The sequence below is a fragment of the Haliaeetus albicilla genome, chromosome 5 (genome assembly GCF_947461875.1).
Source record: "Haliaeetus albicilla chromosome 5, bHalAlb1.1, whole genome shotgun sequence".
NCBI lineage: Eukaryota > Metazoa > Chordata > Aves > Accipitriformes > Accipitridae > Haliaeetus > Haliaeetus albicilla.
Genome location: NC_091487.1, coordinates 35,919,689 through 35,934,712, shown reverse-complemented (window position 1 = coordinate 35,934,712; position 15,024 = coordinate 35,919,689). Strand labels below are relative to the sequence as shown.

The window sequence follows — 15,024 nt, the reverse complement described above, 5'->3', positions numbered from 1 at the left end:
CCATAGTTAAGTAAACCTGACAGCCATAGTTTCTATTCCCAAAATGCATGAACAAGATCTCCTTTCATTTCTACCTGCAGAAAAACTAAAGAGCAGACACATTACTCACTACCTTAAATAAAAAGTCTTTCTTTGGCATTTCTTCTGTGTAAGTTTACTATCCCTTTTATCACACCATGAGCCTCTGGCTTGGGGAAGAAGGTGAAGGGGAGGCCAGCAGGTTAACCTGTAACAGATGCTGGGAGCAATCTGAATGCTGGGCATGGTGACATCAATAACCAGCTAAAATAGTTGCTAATGTTTTTCCAATTTTCAAGTTTTAACAAGAAATTGCAGTGCCTTAACAATCTTTCAAGGCTGCATGATGAGTCCTCCACATATATGCCTTATCTAAATTATGGCTTGACAGTTACAAAGTCCTATCATCGTAGTTAACACTAATTAATTGCCTTAATGTGTTTATTCTCTGAGTTCTAGCTTGTTTTTAAAAACAAATTTTACTAATTCATCATTAACACTAGTTTAAATTGCTGGCATTCCTCTCCTAAGATAAAAGTCCATTTGTGAGTAGATATGAATGCTTGCTTAGAGGAAAGGAAGACTTCTTTGTAGAAAATAGTTCCTTCCTATGAATATTCACACCCTGAGTATGTATGACCAGACACTCAAGGCCAGAAGCTTTTAGTCTTGGCAACAGGCACACGCCATGCACACCACCACCCCTCTTCATGCATATAAGAGGACTAGAGTACCTCAGGCACCTATTTGCTTTCACTCTCTGAATTCCAAATTTCCTGGGGGGGTAAAGGGGAAGTGCACACATAGACTACATATCTCGTGGGTGCCAGCTACAGTCAAGAATATAATATAATATGATATATAATTTTTCATTGTCCTTTGCATGACTTGATCCATATGTATATTTGTACTATGCATCACTCAAAGGAGAAGCCCAAGATTATCTGAAATGAAGCGATTATCTGAAATTTCTAGAAAAATGGACACTGTAGAATCACTTGTCAAACCCACATTTCTTGCGACCCAAAGCTCCAGTATATGGAAAACTGCTCTGTTCCAAGGACCAAATACCATGTGCCCTGAGGCTTTAGGTGTGAATGCTTCCTGATTCATGACAACAGAATCCACATGAACCCTGAAGAAGAAATTATACTTCCCAGATACTGAGTAGGTCCTACTACCATTAAAGAGAAAGCAGATACTAACAGATGAGTCACTGGAGAATAAAACCCTTTCTCGTGCAGCACATGAGATTATTATAAGATTTAATGTATTTATAATCTAGTATCAAGCCTAACAGACGAGAATATGCTTTCAGGGCAGGATAAACCCTCTCTGGTGCTTTACAGAACAAGCAGATCACTTAAGAGGTGTCCCGAGTTACAAAATAGCATCGCTGTCTAATCTCACGCAACTCTTGATGAAATGATTAAGTCTGAAGTGAAATTAACTGTTCTGGGTCTGCAGAAGGACCTATTGCAAAACTGAGAAAACTGGAAATAGAAGAGGAACGCTTACTACCATTATTGGTTGGAAGACCAACCTCAAATCACTTCACAATTCTGCACATGATATTTGGAAGGTGTTATAGAAACTTAAGAGCTGGCAAAACCCAATCTTGATTTGCAAAGGCAATGAGAAACCTCAGCAAAAATTTATGTTCTAAAGGAATACCTGAAAGAATTGGGCTTTTTGCCTTACTTATTCTTCACTGTCCATAGTCACTACTAAGGACTGCAAATTCATAAACATGTGACAGCAAAGACAAAACTTCTGAGATTCACACTACACATCAACCTCACTGTGGGTAATTCATGGCAGTGAAAGCCAGGTGAGTTGCTCAAAGGGCTCAACAAAATGCTCATGCAGATGGTAGAGGAATTGCAAGCACAGAAGCAATCTTGCCTATTTAGACCATGAACACTCCTCCTGTGTTAGGGAATAGGGTATGAGAATGTACATGTACGGGAATACTGCTCAGAATAAAACATCTGTGATTTCAAGTGTTTCAGGGTGTTTATCTGCATGTATGTTTGTGCATATATGTACCCTAAGAAGAGGCAGTAGTAGGAAGGTATACGAACACTTTGTTTTGCTACTAGTCATTCCCTGCCAGTAACAGAACCAGCTACAATAAATAATTTATTAGAGGAAGTAGAGCCAAAAGAACAATATACCTTCAAAATGCAACATGAAATATTGCAGATGAAATAATAATGACAAATTGCTACTCAACTGAAGCAGACAGAACTGGAGATAACTTCAGGATGTAGGACTTTCCTGTCCTCCATTTATAAACAAGATCTGTTTTGCTCTCAAGTAACAAAGAGGTTGAACTAACCTCTGTAACAAACATTACAGGAAGGTATCTGTAAAATTTTTTATTTCAGTGCTTCCTTTAATTAAAAGTAGCATATCTTTGAAATACCAGTAATATATGCAATAGTCTACTTTAAGCTTTCCATTGCTAAAATGACTGCATGCGGTTATCAATTACTTAATGCATGTGCATTTTTTCTTAAATTGGTTAACCAAGTAAATAATATTCTTCAAAGCATTATAAAGAAACGACCATCTGCTATATATGACATCCCTCTGTAGTTATGAACATGCTTGGTTTCTCTGAAAATCCAGCATTTCAGAAAACCAGAAATGGTTCACATACAGTATAGCTCTTATTATAAGATCTGACTGCATTTACAAGTTAAAATTGATTGAATGCAGTAAAAAAAATTATTTTATTTCCTCTGTATAAAAGTATATAACAAAATATAGTATATCCTGTAAATGTTCAAATACTTGCTGGATAACGCTTCTGAAAGTAGTTGTAGGAATACAAAGAAAACTTGCTGAAACAAATTCTTAGTCTCCTTTTCTGCTTGTTCCATGGCATTAGGCATGATAAAGTAATAAGACAGATATGAAATATGGCATTTGCGTATAAATAAGAACAAATGTAATTTTAATTTACTTTTCTACAGAAAAGACAAATTTCCATCTTTTTGTATAAGAAAAACTATGAATTACAGGGCTAGGTTTATCCATCATTCCTCTGTGTGTAGAATAACCTTGATTCAACTACATTTTTGTTTCTTATAAGAACTAACTTTAACTCAAGAGTAAAAACTTTCATTGATTAACATCTGTCAAGCTTTGCACAGCTTCCTCTTAATACAATATACAAAATGGATATATATCTTATCAACTGATACATACATCATGTGAATCAAGTCCAACCAACTTCCACAGTGCCTTGCAACATGTAGTGTCAGGCCTTTTTAAGAAGAAAGCTCATCAACCTATCTGCTCAGCATCAACCAAAAGAGACCTTGGACTGTTTGGCCTAGAGAAAAGAAGGCTCAGGGGCAATCTCATCAATGTATATAAATACCTGAATGGAGGGTGTAAAGAAAACAGAGGCAGGCTCTTTTCAGAGCCCAGTGACAGGACAAGAGGCAACGGGCACACACTGAAACACAGGAGGGTCCGTATGAACAAAAGGAAATGCTTTTGCTGTGAGGGTGACTGAGCACTGGCACACATTGACCAAGGAGGTTGTGGAGTCTCCATCCTTTGACATACTTAAAAGTCACCTGGACATGGTCTTGGGCAACCTGTTCTACGTGGCCCTGCTTGAGCAAGGGGGTTAGACCACATGACCTCCAGAGGTCCTTTCCAGCCTCAGCCATTTTGTGGTTCTATGAATCACTGCCACAGGGCATTACAGATCTGAAAACAGAGGAATAAAGGCTATCTATTGGCTTACTCTTAAACACAATTAAACTAATTAACTTTAAATAAATTACTGTAGTTTCAACAGTTACTCTCAATTCTCTGTCATGCTTTTTCAGCTGTGCTAGGTGGAAGGACTGTTTTCAGTGATGTAATATACATTCTCCCATACATATTGTTCCTAGGTCTGTGGATTAAACTGTCTCTCAACTCACTAGTTTCAAAACATATACACAGACTTTTCAGGTGTTTTCAGTTAAATATTTCTATCTTTAAGAAATGTTCGTAGCTTAATATTACTGAGCAAACACACAGGGATATCCCAGTCCTCCTCCTCTATAATACTCTGCTGCAGAAAGGAACATTAAAAAAATTTCTGCTAAATGGTGTCTGTTCTTCTCATGTATATTTAAGCAACATGAAAGCTCACTGTAAAGGCAATGAGATTTATAAACTAAAGAGACAAGTTTTCAGGCAAACTGATGATATCTAGACAGTATTTTTCTCTGCCCTCTGTTTTTAGAGACACATGTTAAAGATCTATAGAAGCAAAGAGCAGAATAAAAAATAGCAATACTGAATTCTGGAAAATTCTGTTAAGCATTTATGAATACAGAATTTATACTTCTGAAAATAAAGATGTTCCTTCTGTTTCATTAGTCAAAATGATTGAATATTTCTTTAAATTCAGAAAGGATATGGTCAGAAAGGATATAGTATGGACATATATATGTGCATGTATGTGATGTTTGAGATAAATCAGAACAAGTTATTAGTTTTTAATGAATGTATCTATTCACCATCAAGTGAAATAAGTGAAAGCCATCTATTTTTATACAAAAAACAAGAACTGTAAAACCATTTTGTCACGTATATCTTGGTATTGAGATGCATACAGCTTCTCATGCAGCAAAGAAAAATGAAATGGAGTTAAGCTACCAAGAAGAAAATTTTTGCATTAAAAAACCCCAACAACATATAAATGGAAACTCCTCAAGTCTGAAATGCTTAAGTCTACATTATTGTGCCATAATTAACTTTTTATATTTCTTCGTAAAGAATATGCAAATTTTCAACCCCAGAGTTAATGATCTGGATCCAGAATCTTCCACTCATTTTAACTTCTTGTTTAACAATGCATCTAAGATGTTCAGTATGTAGGATAATTGTTCTAAGAGGCAGAAGGAACTTAAACATGCAACCTCCTTCTTTAGTAAGCTATAAAGTTTTATTAGAAAATACACTCTTGTTGACTGCGTACACCTTTAACACTTGCATCATGGAAGTATTTATGTGGAAGGAAAACTTACTAGGAGATTTCTCTTCTTCCTCCTTAGGTTCTGCTTTTTCTGCTTTTGGTGGACCTTTGATTTTGTATATTAATGAACGGAGTTTGCCAGTCAAGGAGGAATCTTCCTCTTCCTCTTCCTCCTCTTCCAGTGGAATACCTTAGCAGATAACAAAACTGCTTAGAAACAAAATTTAACCTTTGAAGATTAACCCCTTCAATATTTAAACAATACCAAAATATCTACAGGAATTTTTTTTAACCAGGAAATTTCATACAGGAAATAAAAAAATGTAGTAAGGCCAGCAGCTTTAACATGTTAGCTACAGTAACACCCCTCAAATTATGTTTATTTCAGTACACATACTTCTTACATCCAGATTTATAGTATTATTTTTTCAATATTATGACCAAAGAGGTGGTATTTTTTCAAGATTCTACTAGGGCAACTAATTTTGACTCCGAGTCATATTTCATTAAATATGTGATCCTTTGTTTCATATTGCAGAACATATGCTAAAGAAAGAAATGTATGGCTGGATCTCACAATATAGTACAATTTTTCAGTTGAGATATTAAGCAGTCATAAACGAACACAGTAGCTGAACTTAAAACTGTAAGAAGGTAGATGTTCAGACATTATACCGGTGATAGATGTTTTTCACGAAAACATACACAGTAAGATGCGATTTCATTTTACAAGGTAGTTTAATACAGTTCAGTTCACTACATTGCTTCACAACCATTCAAAGCATTTTCAAATCTTTCACACCTCTTAGTGATGATCAGATACCACATGTGTTACGTGCAGAAGCACAGAACATCTAAGCAGGTTCCCTTCAGACCAGAGCTAATTGTGCTGAGCTGAAATGTAAACTTTTGCTGTTTGGCTGCTGGTCAAAGTGAAATTGAGAAAAGGAAAAGATTTCCAGACAGAATACTAAAGAGATACAAGCTGGAGCAGAGGGAAAAGAATAAATTGCAGAGGCTAAAGCTGGTATTAAAAAAAGAAACTAAGAAAGGAAAAAAGAACTGAAATGCAGTATCAGGTTGGAGAAACTTTGCTGCTGGCAGCTACCAAGGGGACGGAGTTAAAGTTATGACTAGGATTGACTAAGTGACTAGGAAGAAAAAAATTCAGATGCAGTGGGAGAGAATAAGAGAACTAGAAATTGAAATTGGAGACCACATACAGAATTTATAAGGAATGGGAGGAGTGAGACTGGCTGGGCAAAATGAAAAGCTAAGAATGAAGGAATGCTACAGTCAGAGTCTAGAAAAAGTAAAAACAACTATTGTAGACAATAAGGAGAAGAAAGAGAAAGTAGACAAGGAAGTTGAAGAAAGCAAGAAACTATCTGGTGTTGAAAAAAAACACCTAGGCCCTGGAAACAAGAGAGACACACTGGGAGGAGAACTCTTGAGTAGCTGAAATGGACAGACAAGAAGAAATGCAGTGGGATGATGAGTTAAGACAGTATTGGACTGGAGAAGATGGGGTCTGTGACTGCTCCAGATGGGGGTCTCACTCATTGCTCCATATCATTTATTATTCATTCTGCATCCTCTTAGAGTTGCAATCCATTCAGAAGCTGACCATCTCATGTTGCTACTGGCTAATCACTTGAATTAAGTGGCAGAGGTCTGTGCACCAGAACAGATGGTTCCAACCCAGATAAGTGTAATTTGGTATTATGCAATAAAAACTGTTGTACATTTGTTTTGTTTGTAACCAAGAAATAACACACAAAAATTATGACAGAGGACTATTATTTTGCTGGAAAAACTAACCACTCACAGTTAGGACATGCTATGATTCAGACCGCCTGAGTAACTTTAATTCAGACTATTTGCGTATATTCATTATGAAGCAGCCTTTAATTACTTGATTGCATACATATTTTTCCACTTAGATCGCAACATATACTTAGTATTAAAAAGATGATTAAATATTCCAAGCACAACCCCTATTCATTTTGTCTGCAGCTGTGATTGCTTAGTACTGATTTTCAGGACTAAGTCAGGACACAGAAAATGAGGAGCATTTATCCACAGTGACCACCTATGATAAATCTGTACAAAGTAATGAATATGGTTTTGTTTAGAATCTAGAGGATCATTAAACTATTTTAATTATGAGACTTTCTCCATCTTCAGTTCTCTCTCTCATTCAACATACACATTTATAACATAGTAAACAATAATAAAAATGCACCCCTAAAAAGAAAAAAACCCCCATGATCAGTAGGGTTTCACCTCATGAAAAGATTGAAAGTGATCAGGAGCTAAGCTAACTTAATAATAATACCAGCAACAAGATTTCAAGGTAAAAAAATACATCTATTGCAGAGTTAAGACATTTCCAAGTAAGTTGGAGGTCTTCCATAATCCTCATCCTGGAGTCTCAAGAGAACTCTGATGCCAAATAGGCATTATCTTTGAAAACCAGAGGTCAGATCAAGTGTTAAGTGACTGAACAATGGAGATGACGGTATCTATCTTAATAAAAACAGGGAGAAAGAGGAGTAGCTACGAGGATATTAACTATTCACTTTAACATTTGGAAGAAAAATGCTGGAACAAAAGAAACTGGTTTTGGTAAGCACTTAGAAGCAAGGATGAATAACAATCAACACAGGATTGTCAAAACCAAATTACATTAAACCAACTAAACTTCCACCTATAATGTAGCTAACCTTACAGATACAAGTCTTGATCTTAAGGACTTCTAATACTGTCTTACACAATATCCTCAGAAATAAGCTGATGAAACACAACCTAGGTACCCCACTGACCTACTCATCTTTGGCTGAGGTAGTTGAAAAATGGTAACTGGCTTATCATGAAATCACAGCTTGATGGTTGCTGGAGATTCTAATAGGGTACTCAGAAATAGCAGCACAAGATGATAGCAGAAGCATTAACAATACAAGCACAGAATGGTATGGGAGGCACCATGGCTACATACAGAAATCACAAACTGTTAATTACAAGTCACTAAAAGAATGCAATTCCATGAACTGGGTAAAACTCGTTTTGGGCATAACCAGTGAAGAAAGAACTGGCAGACTGTATTAGTAAACATTTAAAAGGGACCTCAATCAAACAGGAGGAGGAAGAAACTATTAAGATTACCGTGCTTTTCCTGGGGAAGAACTCGAGAGGCTGTCAATTCACTGTAATGACCCTGTGCCCTTCTTCTTGAACAAGATGGGTGCCATCAACCACAGGACCAAAAAATGCACTGGAAGAGTGACTACCAATATATCTACCAAGTAGGTAGATATGGAAAAGCTTGTGTATATCAGTTTTAACTGCATAATTATTGGGAATGAGCAGTAATAACTGGATGACTCAGACTATAAATGTTAGTATCATTGTAAATGGACTAATAATTCCATGATTGTCTGGATTAGACCAAGATCTCAATAGACTAACAAAAGATTTTTGGCATCGCATGTAAAATGTGATTCCTTAACCCACATAAATTGCACAAGGTATCTGATACAGCTCACCCTTGAGGATACTGTAAGGAAATTCAAATTCAATGACTGGGGCAACTCAAGCTGTAATCTGCATTGCAATAGTGTTTTATAATGACTGACCACGACAGTTATGTATACACCAGGAAACTAAGCTAAAGCAGCAGCAGCACCCCTCATCCAGTGTTTTTTATTGAATTTTCTACTGCTCAGATACACAGCAATGATGTTCTTTCAATATCTGTTACCTGCTTGCACACACGCACATGCCTATATAAATCTTTTAAGGTAATCCAATCCTCTTGTTCAGATAATTTTTATTTTTTCCTAATTAAGTCTAAAATTGATATATAAACAGAATAATACTGGATAATATTAAATAGATATATAACAATGAAACGTAAAACCATGCACAGGTTTCTGAGACTTTTGTAATATGCACCAAAGTCTGTCTGGAGAGTCACCATGTAGACAGTAATACACCTAACAAAAAAAATCTCATACTAGTATTTTTTTTAACTGATCTGTTCTTTTTTCAGGTAAAGCATCAAAAAGACAAACCAAAAACGTAACAAAACCTTGCCACGCACCACAGTGAATTAGAAGATCATCATGAAATTCATATAACTCATCCCGAATCTCCTCTGGACAAGGACAATCCTCTCCCAGTTGAAAATTCAGCAACATATTAATCTTTAAGGGAATTAAAACATAGTTAGAAAATGAGATAGCCTAAGAGATATTCTAATATATAGTCATACTTTACCTGCTTATAATCAAATTTATAATCAAATTAACATAAAACACAGATTTCTAATACAGCTTAAATGAATTACTAAAGCAATGGTACATTAACATCAAAATACAGGTACAATTAATAATAAAGCTATTTCCTAGAGGTAGAAAATATTTCCATCCATACAGGTGTCAGCACAACACTAACTTCATGCTAACTTTTAGCAACTAGAATTATCGAATTACCATCATCTTGCAGAACTGGATGAATCTCAGCTCCTCAGCACTGGGCAGTAATGTTCAATTTTTCTATACTGTTGAGAAATCCTAAGTCAACTTTGGTTTGGAGCTTGAATTCTGGAGTACAGGTATAAGCATTCTGACATTCAGCATTTTGTGGCATCTTAATAAATTTTATTTCAAATTCAATTTTGGTTCTCTAGCAGTTCCAATGGTAGTTTAGAAGTCAGAACTCTATTTTATCATCACAAAGAATTTTTTTTTATCTTTAGATTCAACCATTTGTTTAATATTACCTGTTCTTGAGGAGGAGACCGAAACTCTTTAGTCTTTTTGGCAGTCAAAGCAGCAGACATGTTCAAGGCTTGCATGAGTTCATTGTACCTGTATTTCTGATTATATTGCAGTTTTGATACATAACAGTCTGCAAATGATACAATTGCTTCCACTCTATGTTGTAGCTCACAGTCACAGAAATAATTGAGTAAATGACACATCTAGGACAGAAAAAACAGACTTAAGTTCAACAGTTTAACAAACTCTGATTGGGGAAGAACTGGAGTGGATACTATACGCTGCAACAAACTGTAAAAAATGAGAGACTTTTTTCCCATATTTTTCTTTTAACACTGTAAAAGTGACAAATTTATACAGTTTTATTATCTGATTGATAATAGTATATTGCATTCACTGCCTTTCACTCCATGCACTCAAAACATGTAGAAATAATAGAATCAGAATAGTTTGGGTCTGAAAGGTCCTTTAAAGATCACCCGGTCCAACCCTCCCTCTTTTAAAATACGCCTGTGAAGTAAGTATTTACACATCTATTTTGAATGTAGATGAATGTAGAAAGAAGTGCATCACCATCAAATTTGGTTATTAATGTGAGGTTATAAGGCAAAGCAGAATAAAGATCTTCAGGATTTCAAATCTTACAAACCAGAGAACAGACAAAAAGCACTACCTTTCTTTTATCAATAGTAGAACATATGTAATACATTTATATTAAATGGTCACCTGAAGCTTAACAGATTCTGGTAATCTTGTCTGTAATAAGCCCTTTGCAGGAGCTTTTGTTTCTTTTATTGCTTTCTCGCCAGCTTCTACAGCTTTTTCTTCAACTTGTGTAACTTCTTCCTTCTCTGTCCTCTCTTCTGTTTCTTCCTTGTGATCTCCAAACACATTGGGATCAATGAGGAGTAACACCTGCTTCACATCATCATCATCAAAAACCCCCATTATGAGCAATGTTGCTATCAGTTTAAGAACAGGAACAAACTGGAATGCAACCTGTCCTCCAACAGGGTCTCGTATATGAGTACCACTACACTGTACTGCCTCTGTTAGCATACTTATGGCCTTGGATTTAAGTGTATCAAGGGGTATGTCTGGGCTGGATGTCTGATGTTCTTCACTGGTCACGATAAAGCATGGAGTAGAAAAATTAAAGCCTGGTTTCAGGCAAGTACTAAGCCCTACTCCAGGTAAACCATGCTTCTTTGTTTCATCAGGATATAATTTAATAGTTCGAGTTTCATCTGTAACTGGAATGATAAATTCATTGTTCATCATGAGCTTGGCTTGCTTGGCGTGCTCCAAATGAATACTAATGAGCAAGTCATAGAATCCAGAACATAGAAGTCCAGGTAAATATTGATTATCTATTGTATAAAATAGCTGAGATATGTCCACATGGCTACAAAGTGCATAAGCAACTCTAGTGTTACCTAAAGCACTAACTGAGCTATAGAGTTTTAAAGTGTGGTAGTGAAACTTCATCAAATCTTCTTGTTCACATAGTTCCAAAATATCAACGCATCTGTCATGAAATAAAGAAACAGAACACCAGTCAATTTCATGAATAGTAATGTGCAGAAGAAAAGTTTTATCATCTCTGCACATTTTGGTCAGTTCTAATTTAAACCATTAATAATCAGTTGATACTGACTAATCCTAACACGTGCATCATTAAACGACAATAAATGGTCATAATAATTTGCTGAGACCATTTACAATTATAAAAAAAAGGAAAAAATGTAAGATAGAGAAGTTTCTCTGGAAGATATGGTAAATTAGAGCTTGTTTTTAAAAGAAATGTACTTCGAATGCTGAAACTCTGCTGTAATACTGTCACTAAATAGTGCCTTTAGAGTTTATTGAGGATTACTGTTTCATTCCTTCCACAAAACACAGTATTTTTTACTCTTTTTTTAATTCAGTTTTATTAATGATAAATGAAATTGGTTATTGAATTACTAAAAGAAGCTGCAAAATTATTAAAGTACAGCAGTTAAATTATCTTTCTGCTATGCTTTTGCTTATAGTTTGATTTGTCACTGGTTATGGTATTTGATGTTTGGATACATCTTTATTATTTTCACTCTGAAGATAAAACTTAATGAAAATCTAAGAAAGTCAGGATCTTGTCAATAAGAACATAAAAACTTAATACATGTAAATTCAGAGCAGATGAAACAGAAGCAGATTACATGTTTTTATTACAGAAAAATATCAGCAAAATAGTACTTGCATGTTCTTTATGTTTGTTTTTTTCAAGCTGAGAAAATCTCTATGTTTAAAGACCTAGAGATTTCAGAGATACTATTTTATAATTTAAATAAAATCAAATAGTCATGCTTTCTCTTATGTATGCAAATATCATCACATGGCATTAAAATTATTCAGCCTCTTGATCTACTTAAATTTCATAAATATGATATTATAGCAGATAAGATCATAAATTTTAAAGAACTCTAGTCTAAATATTCTCCAAGGCAGGTTTAAGCAAAACCCAGATATCAGCTTTCAATACATTTATTTTGTCCACACCAAGTCACTGCAGTTCCTTCCAAATGTACCTGTTTTCTTCTGGGATATGAAGTGCCATCATCTGCAGGGGTTCCAAACACTGCACAACCCAGCCATGACGTTCACTGACACGCTCAGTTTCTACTTTTAGGAAGCTGTTTGGCATCCTGCTCCATAAAACGGGTGTAATTGTTTGCACATCAAGGCGAGGGGGACACTGAGGAACAGGATTTCTTTCTTCACTTTTAAAAATTGCTGCTGATAAAGGCATGGTATTCTGAAACAAACAAGCGTATTAAAATTATTTTTGTAACATCTAATTATGAATAAACCTATAATGCCAAAAGGAAGTATAATTTACAGATAGCAAAGAACTCATAGAAATATGTAAGTTACTGCAATAAACAAAATCCATTAAAAAACCCCCAACATTAAGGGTGTTCTCCCCAAATAACTTTAGTTTATTTTGACAAATGCAGTTTAGATTTGTTGAACAATTAACTTCATATAATAATTACATTTACAGAAGTGTAAAAGTCAAATAAAAAGTTACGCCATTGATTCAATCTTCCTAAACAAATTCAACTGAGCAGGAATTTCCATGGAAATAAACAAATTTAAAAGAGCACCGTTATAGAAAAAGTTTTGTACCTTTAATTTACCAAGTTCGAATTGAACCAAGTTAGTGCTCGTAGGCTGTACAAAAGTTGCTGGAAAAAGCTTTGTGTTTGGTTCAACCTAGAAGAGAAATGAGATTAAAAAATTAAAAAAATTTAAAAGACAACAAGAATCTCCTCCCAGAATACGATAACGATATAAAATAAATACTACATAGCTTACACTTCATTATCAAATAACTGCAGACACTGTATTAAAAGTGTTGATTTGTGTCTACCTGTAGTTTATCTCTAATATAGTAAAGCATTTGCTGAGTTATCTTTATAGGCCCACCTAACATTCAGGCAGGTGTGTCTGCTGCCTTATGTACTCTCAACACCTGTAGCAAGCACTTTAGTAACACTACGTGTTGATTCTTCTCAAACATATGCAAATCCAACACCTCATTCTAGAGCAGCTCCTTAAAAATCCAGCCTCTTTAGAGCTACATGCTTTGGCTCTTGCTCTAGGAAAAGCACCCCTAACACAGGCTGAGCGTAGAATACAGCTTTTTAGACGACCACACATCTTTTGGAGTTCTTTCACATTTTATGCTGGACAAAATAATTCACTACCAAAAAACCTCAAAAACAAATTTCTAAGAGATAGGGAACCAGAGGGGGATAAGAAGTGGGTGAGAGTGCATCATTTGATCAGGATAGTGCAAATCTTTATATCCTATTAAGATTAGTGAACTTCTGATCTGAACTCCAAAAGCAGAAGCATGTAATTGTTTAAAAGATCTCAAAGATCTCTGATTTCCAGGCTTAGCATTTATCTCCAGTCTTATAAAATCACAGTGAGTCACACTGAATCACAGTGCTGCATTTTTAAAGTGTCTGGTTGGGTTTGGGATTTTTTTGACAGCTACATTATCCTCAGTTCCCTATTACAGCTGGACTCAAAGTACATGTCAGAGTAGTAATACCAGTTTATTCTAAAGAATCCTCTACGAGATCACCCACCCCTACTGCCATGAAAAAAAGAATTAAAAGCATACTTATAGAATAGCATATTATTAAAAAGATTTCAGCGCTCCAGGGTGGCTGAAAAAAGGTACAGTCTATATAATCAATTCAAGGTTTCAGGAGTTCAATTAAATATTTTAATCACATCATTGTGTATTTTGTGTACTATGCATATACATTATACATACTAAGTACAATTACAATACTCGTGCTATGAGGGAGTGCAACTCCTAACTTTGAGGATGGCAAACTATCAAAAATTGCAAAACAATAAACTGAGAGTCACAAAAAAGAAATTAAAAAAATCTATATTCTTTTAGATGAGAAAACAGCTCCAAAACACAATATAACTTAAACAAAATGTAAAATAATACTGTATACTGAAAAATCTGTATGCAGAATAAAGTTTTTTCGGAACTATGACTATTGGGATAGACAAAATGTAGGGCCAGGTATGTACATTCTAATCTTTTTGATAAGTTAAAAAACCACAAACCCAAATGCAGAAATAAAAGGTATTCTGGACTGAAAGACACTACTAATACAATGTGTCTGTTATTTCAGTAAAGCCTGAAAGTAACTTAATAAGACAATATGACTCTCAACCTTTGACCAAAGATAGATATTTCCTAGTAATAACAATTGAATTTGTATTTTCTAATCTTCTTTGAAGGTCAGAAAACCATTACTAACTCAGAATAAAAGAAAACATCTTGTAAACCAGTATTTAAGATCTCCTTTCTGCTACGAATACCTTAACCTTGGCCTGACAATTAATGACAAAATCTCAAATATATACATATACACTATCTTTCATTTACTTTTCTATTATAGACAGTGGGGTTTTTTCTGAACATCACCATAGCTTTCAATAGTTAGATCAAGAACTACAGCAAAATTAATTTCTTTTCTTCAATATGTTGACCTATAGGCCTTTTAGAAGAAAAACAGCATACAAATACTCTCCCTCTACTTCAGTTAAGAAAACTACGAAGTGCAAATGGGTACGAGGTTAGAATAATTATCCTGCAGCCTCTAGAGCCGACAAATATCAGTCATTTGCTGCAATTTCAGTGAGAGATTAGATTTACTG

At 35.0% G+C, this 15,024-nt stretch overlaps 1 protein-coding gene across 13 annotated transcripts in view; it reads right to left on the bottom strand.

The window, feature by feature from the left end:
* RYR3 (ryanodine receptor 3) overlaps positions 1-15,024 on the bottom strand; it is a 245,015-nt gene that overhangs the window by 108,920 nt on the left and 121,071 nt on the right. For all 13 annotated transcript variants that reach the window (XM_069784114.1, XM_069784119.1, XM_069784115.1 and 10 more), the window contains 6 exons: positions 12,958-13,044; positions 12,357-12,583; positions 10,516-11,317; positions 9,792-9,992; positions 9,111-9,213; positions 5,061-5,198 (listed from right to left, as the gene is read on the bottom strand). In XM_069784114.1, coding sequence (XP_069640215.1) covers positions 5,061-5,198; positions 9,111-9,213; positions 9,792-9,992; positions 10,516-11,317; positions 12,357-12,583; positions 12,958-13,044 — 1,558 coding nt within the window. The remainder of the gene's footprint in view (positions 1-5,060; positions 5,199-9,110; positions 9,214-9,791; positions 9,993-10,515; positions 11,318-12,356; positions 12,584-12,957; positions 13,045-15,024) is intronic.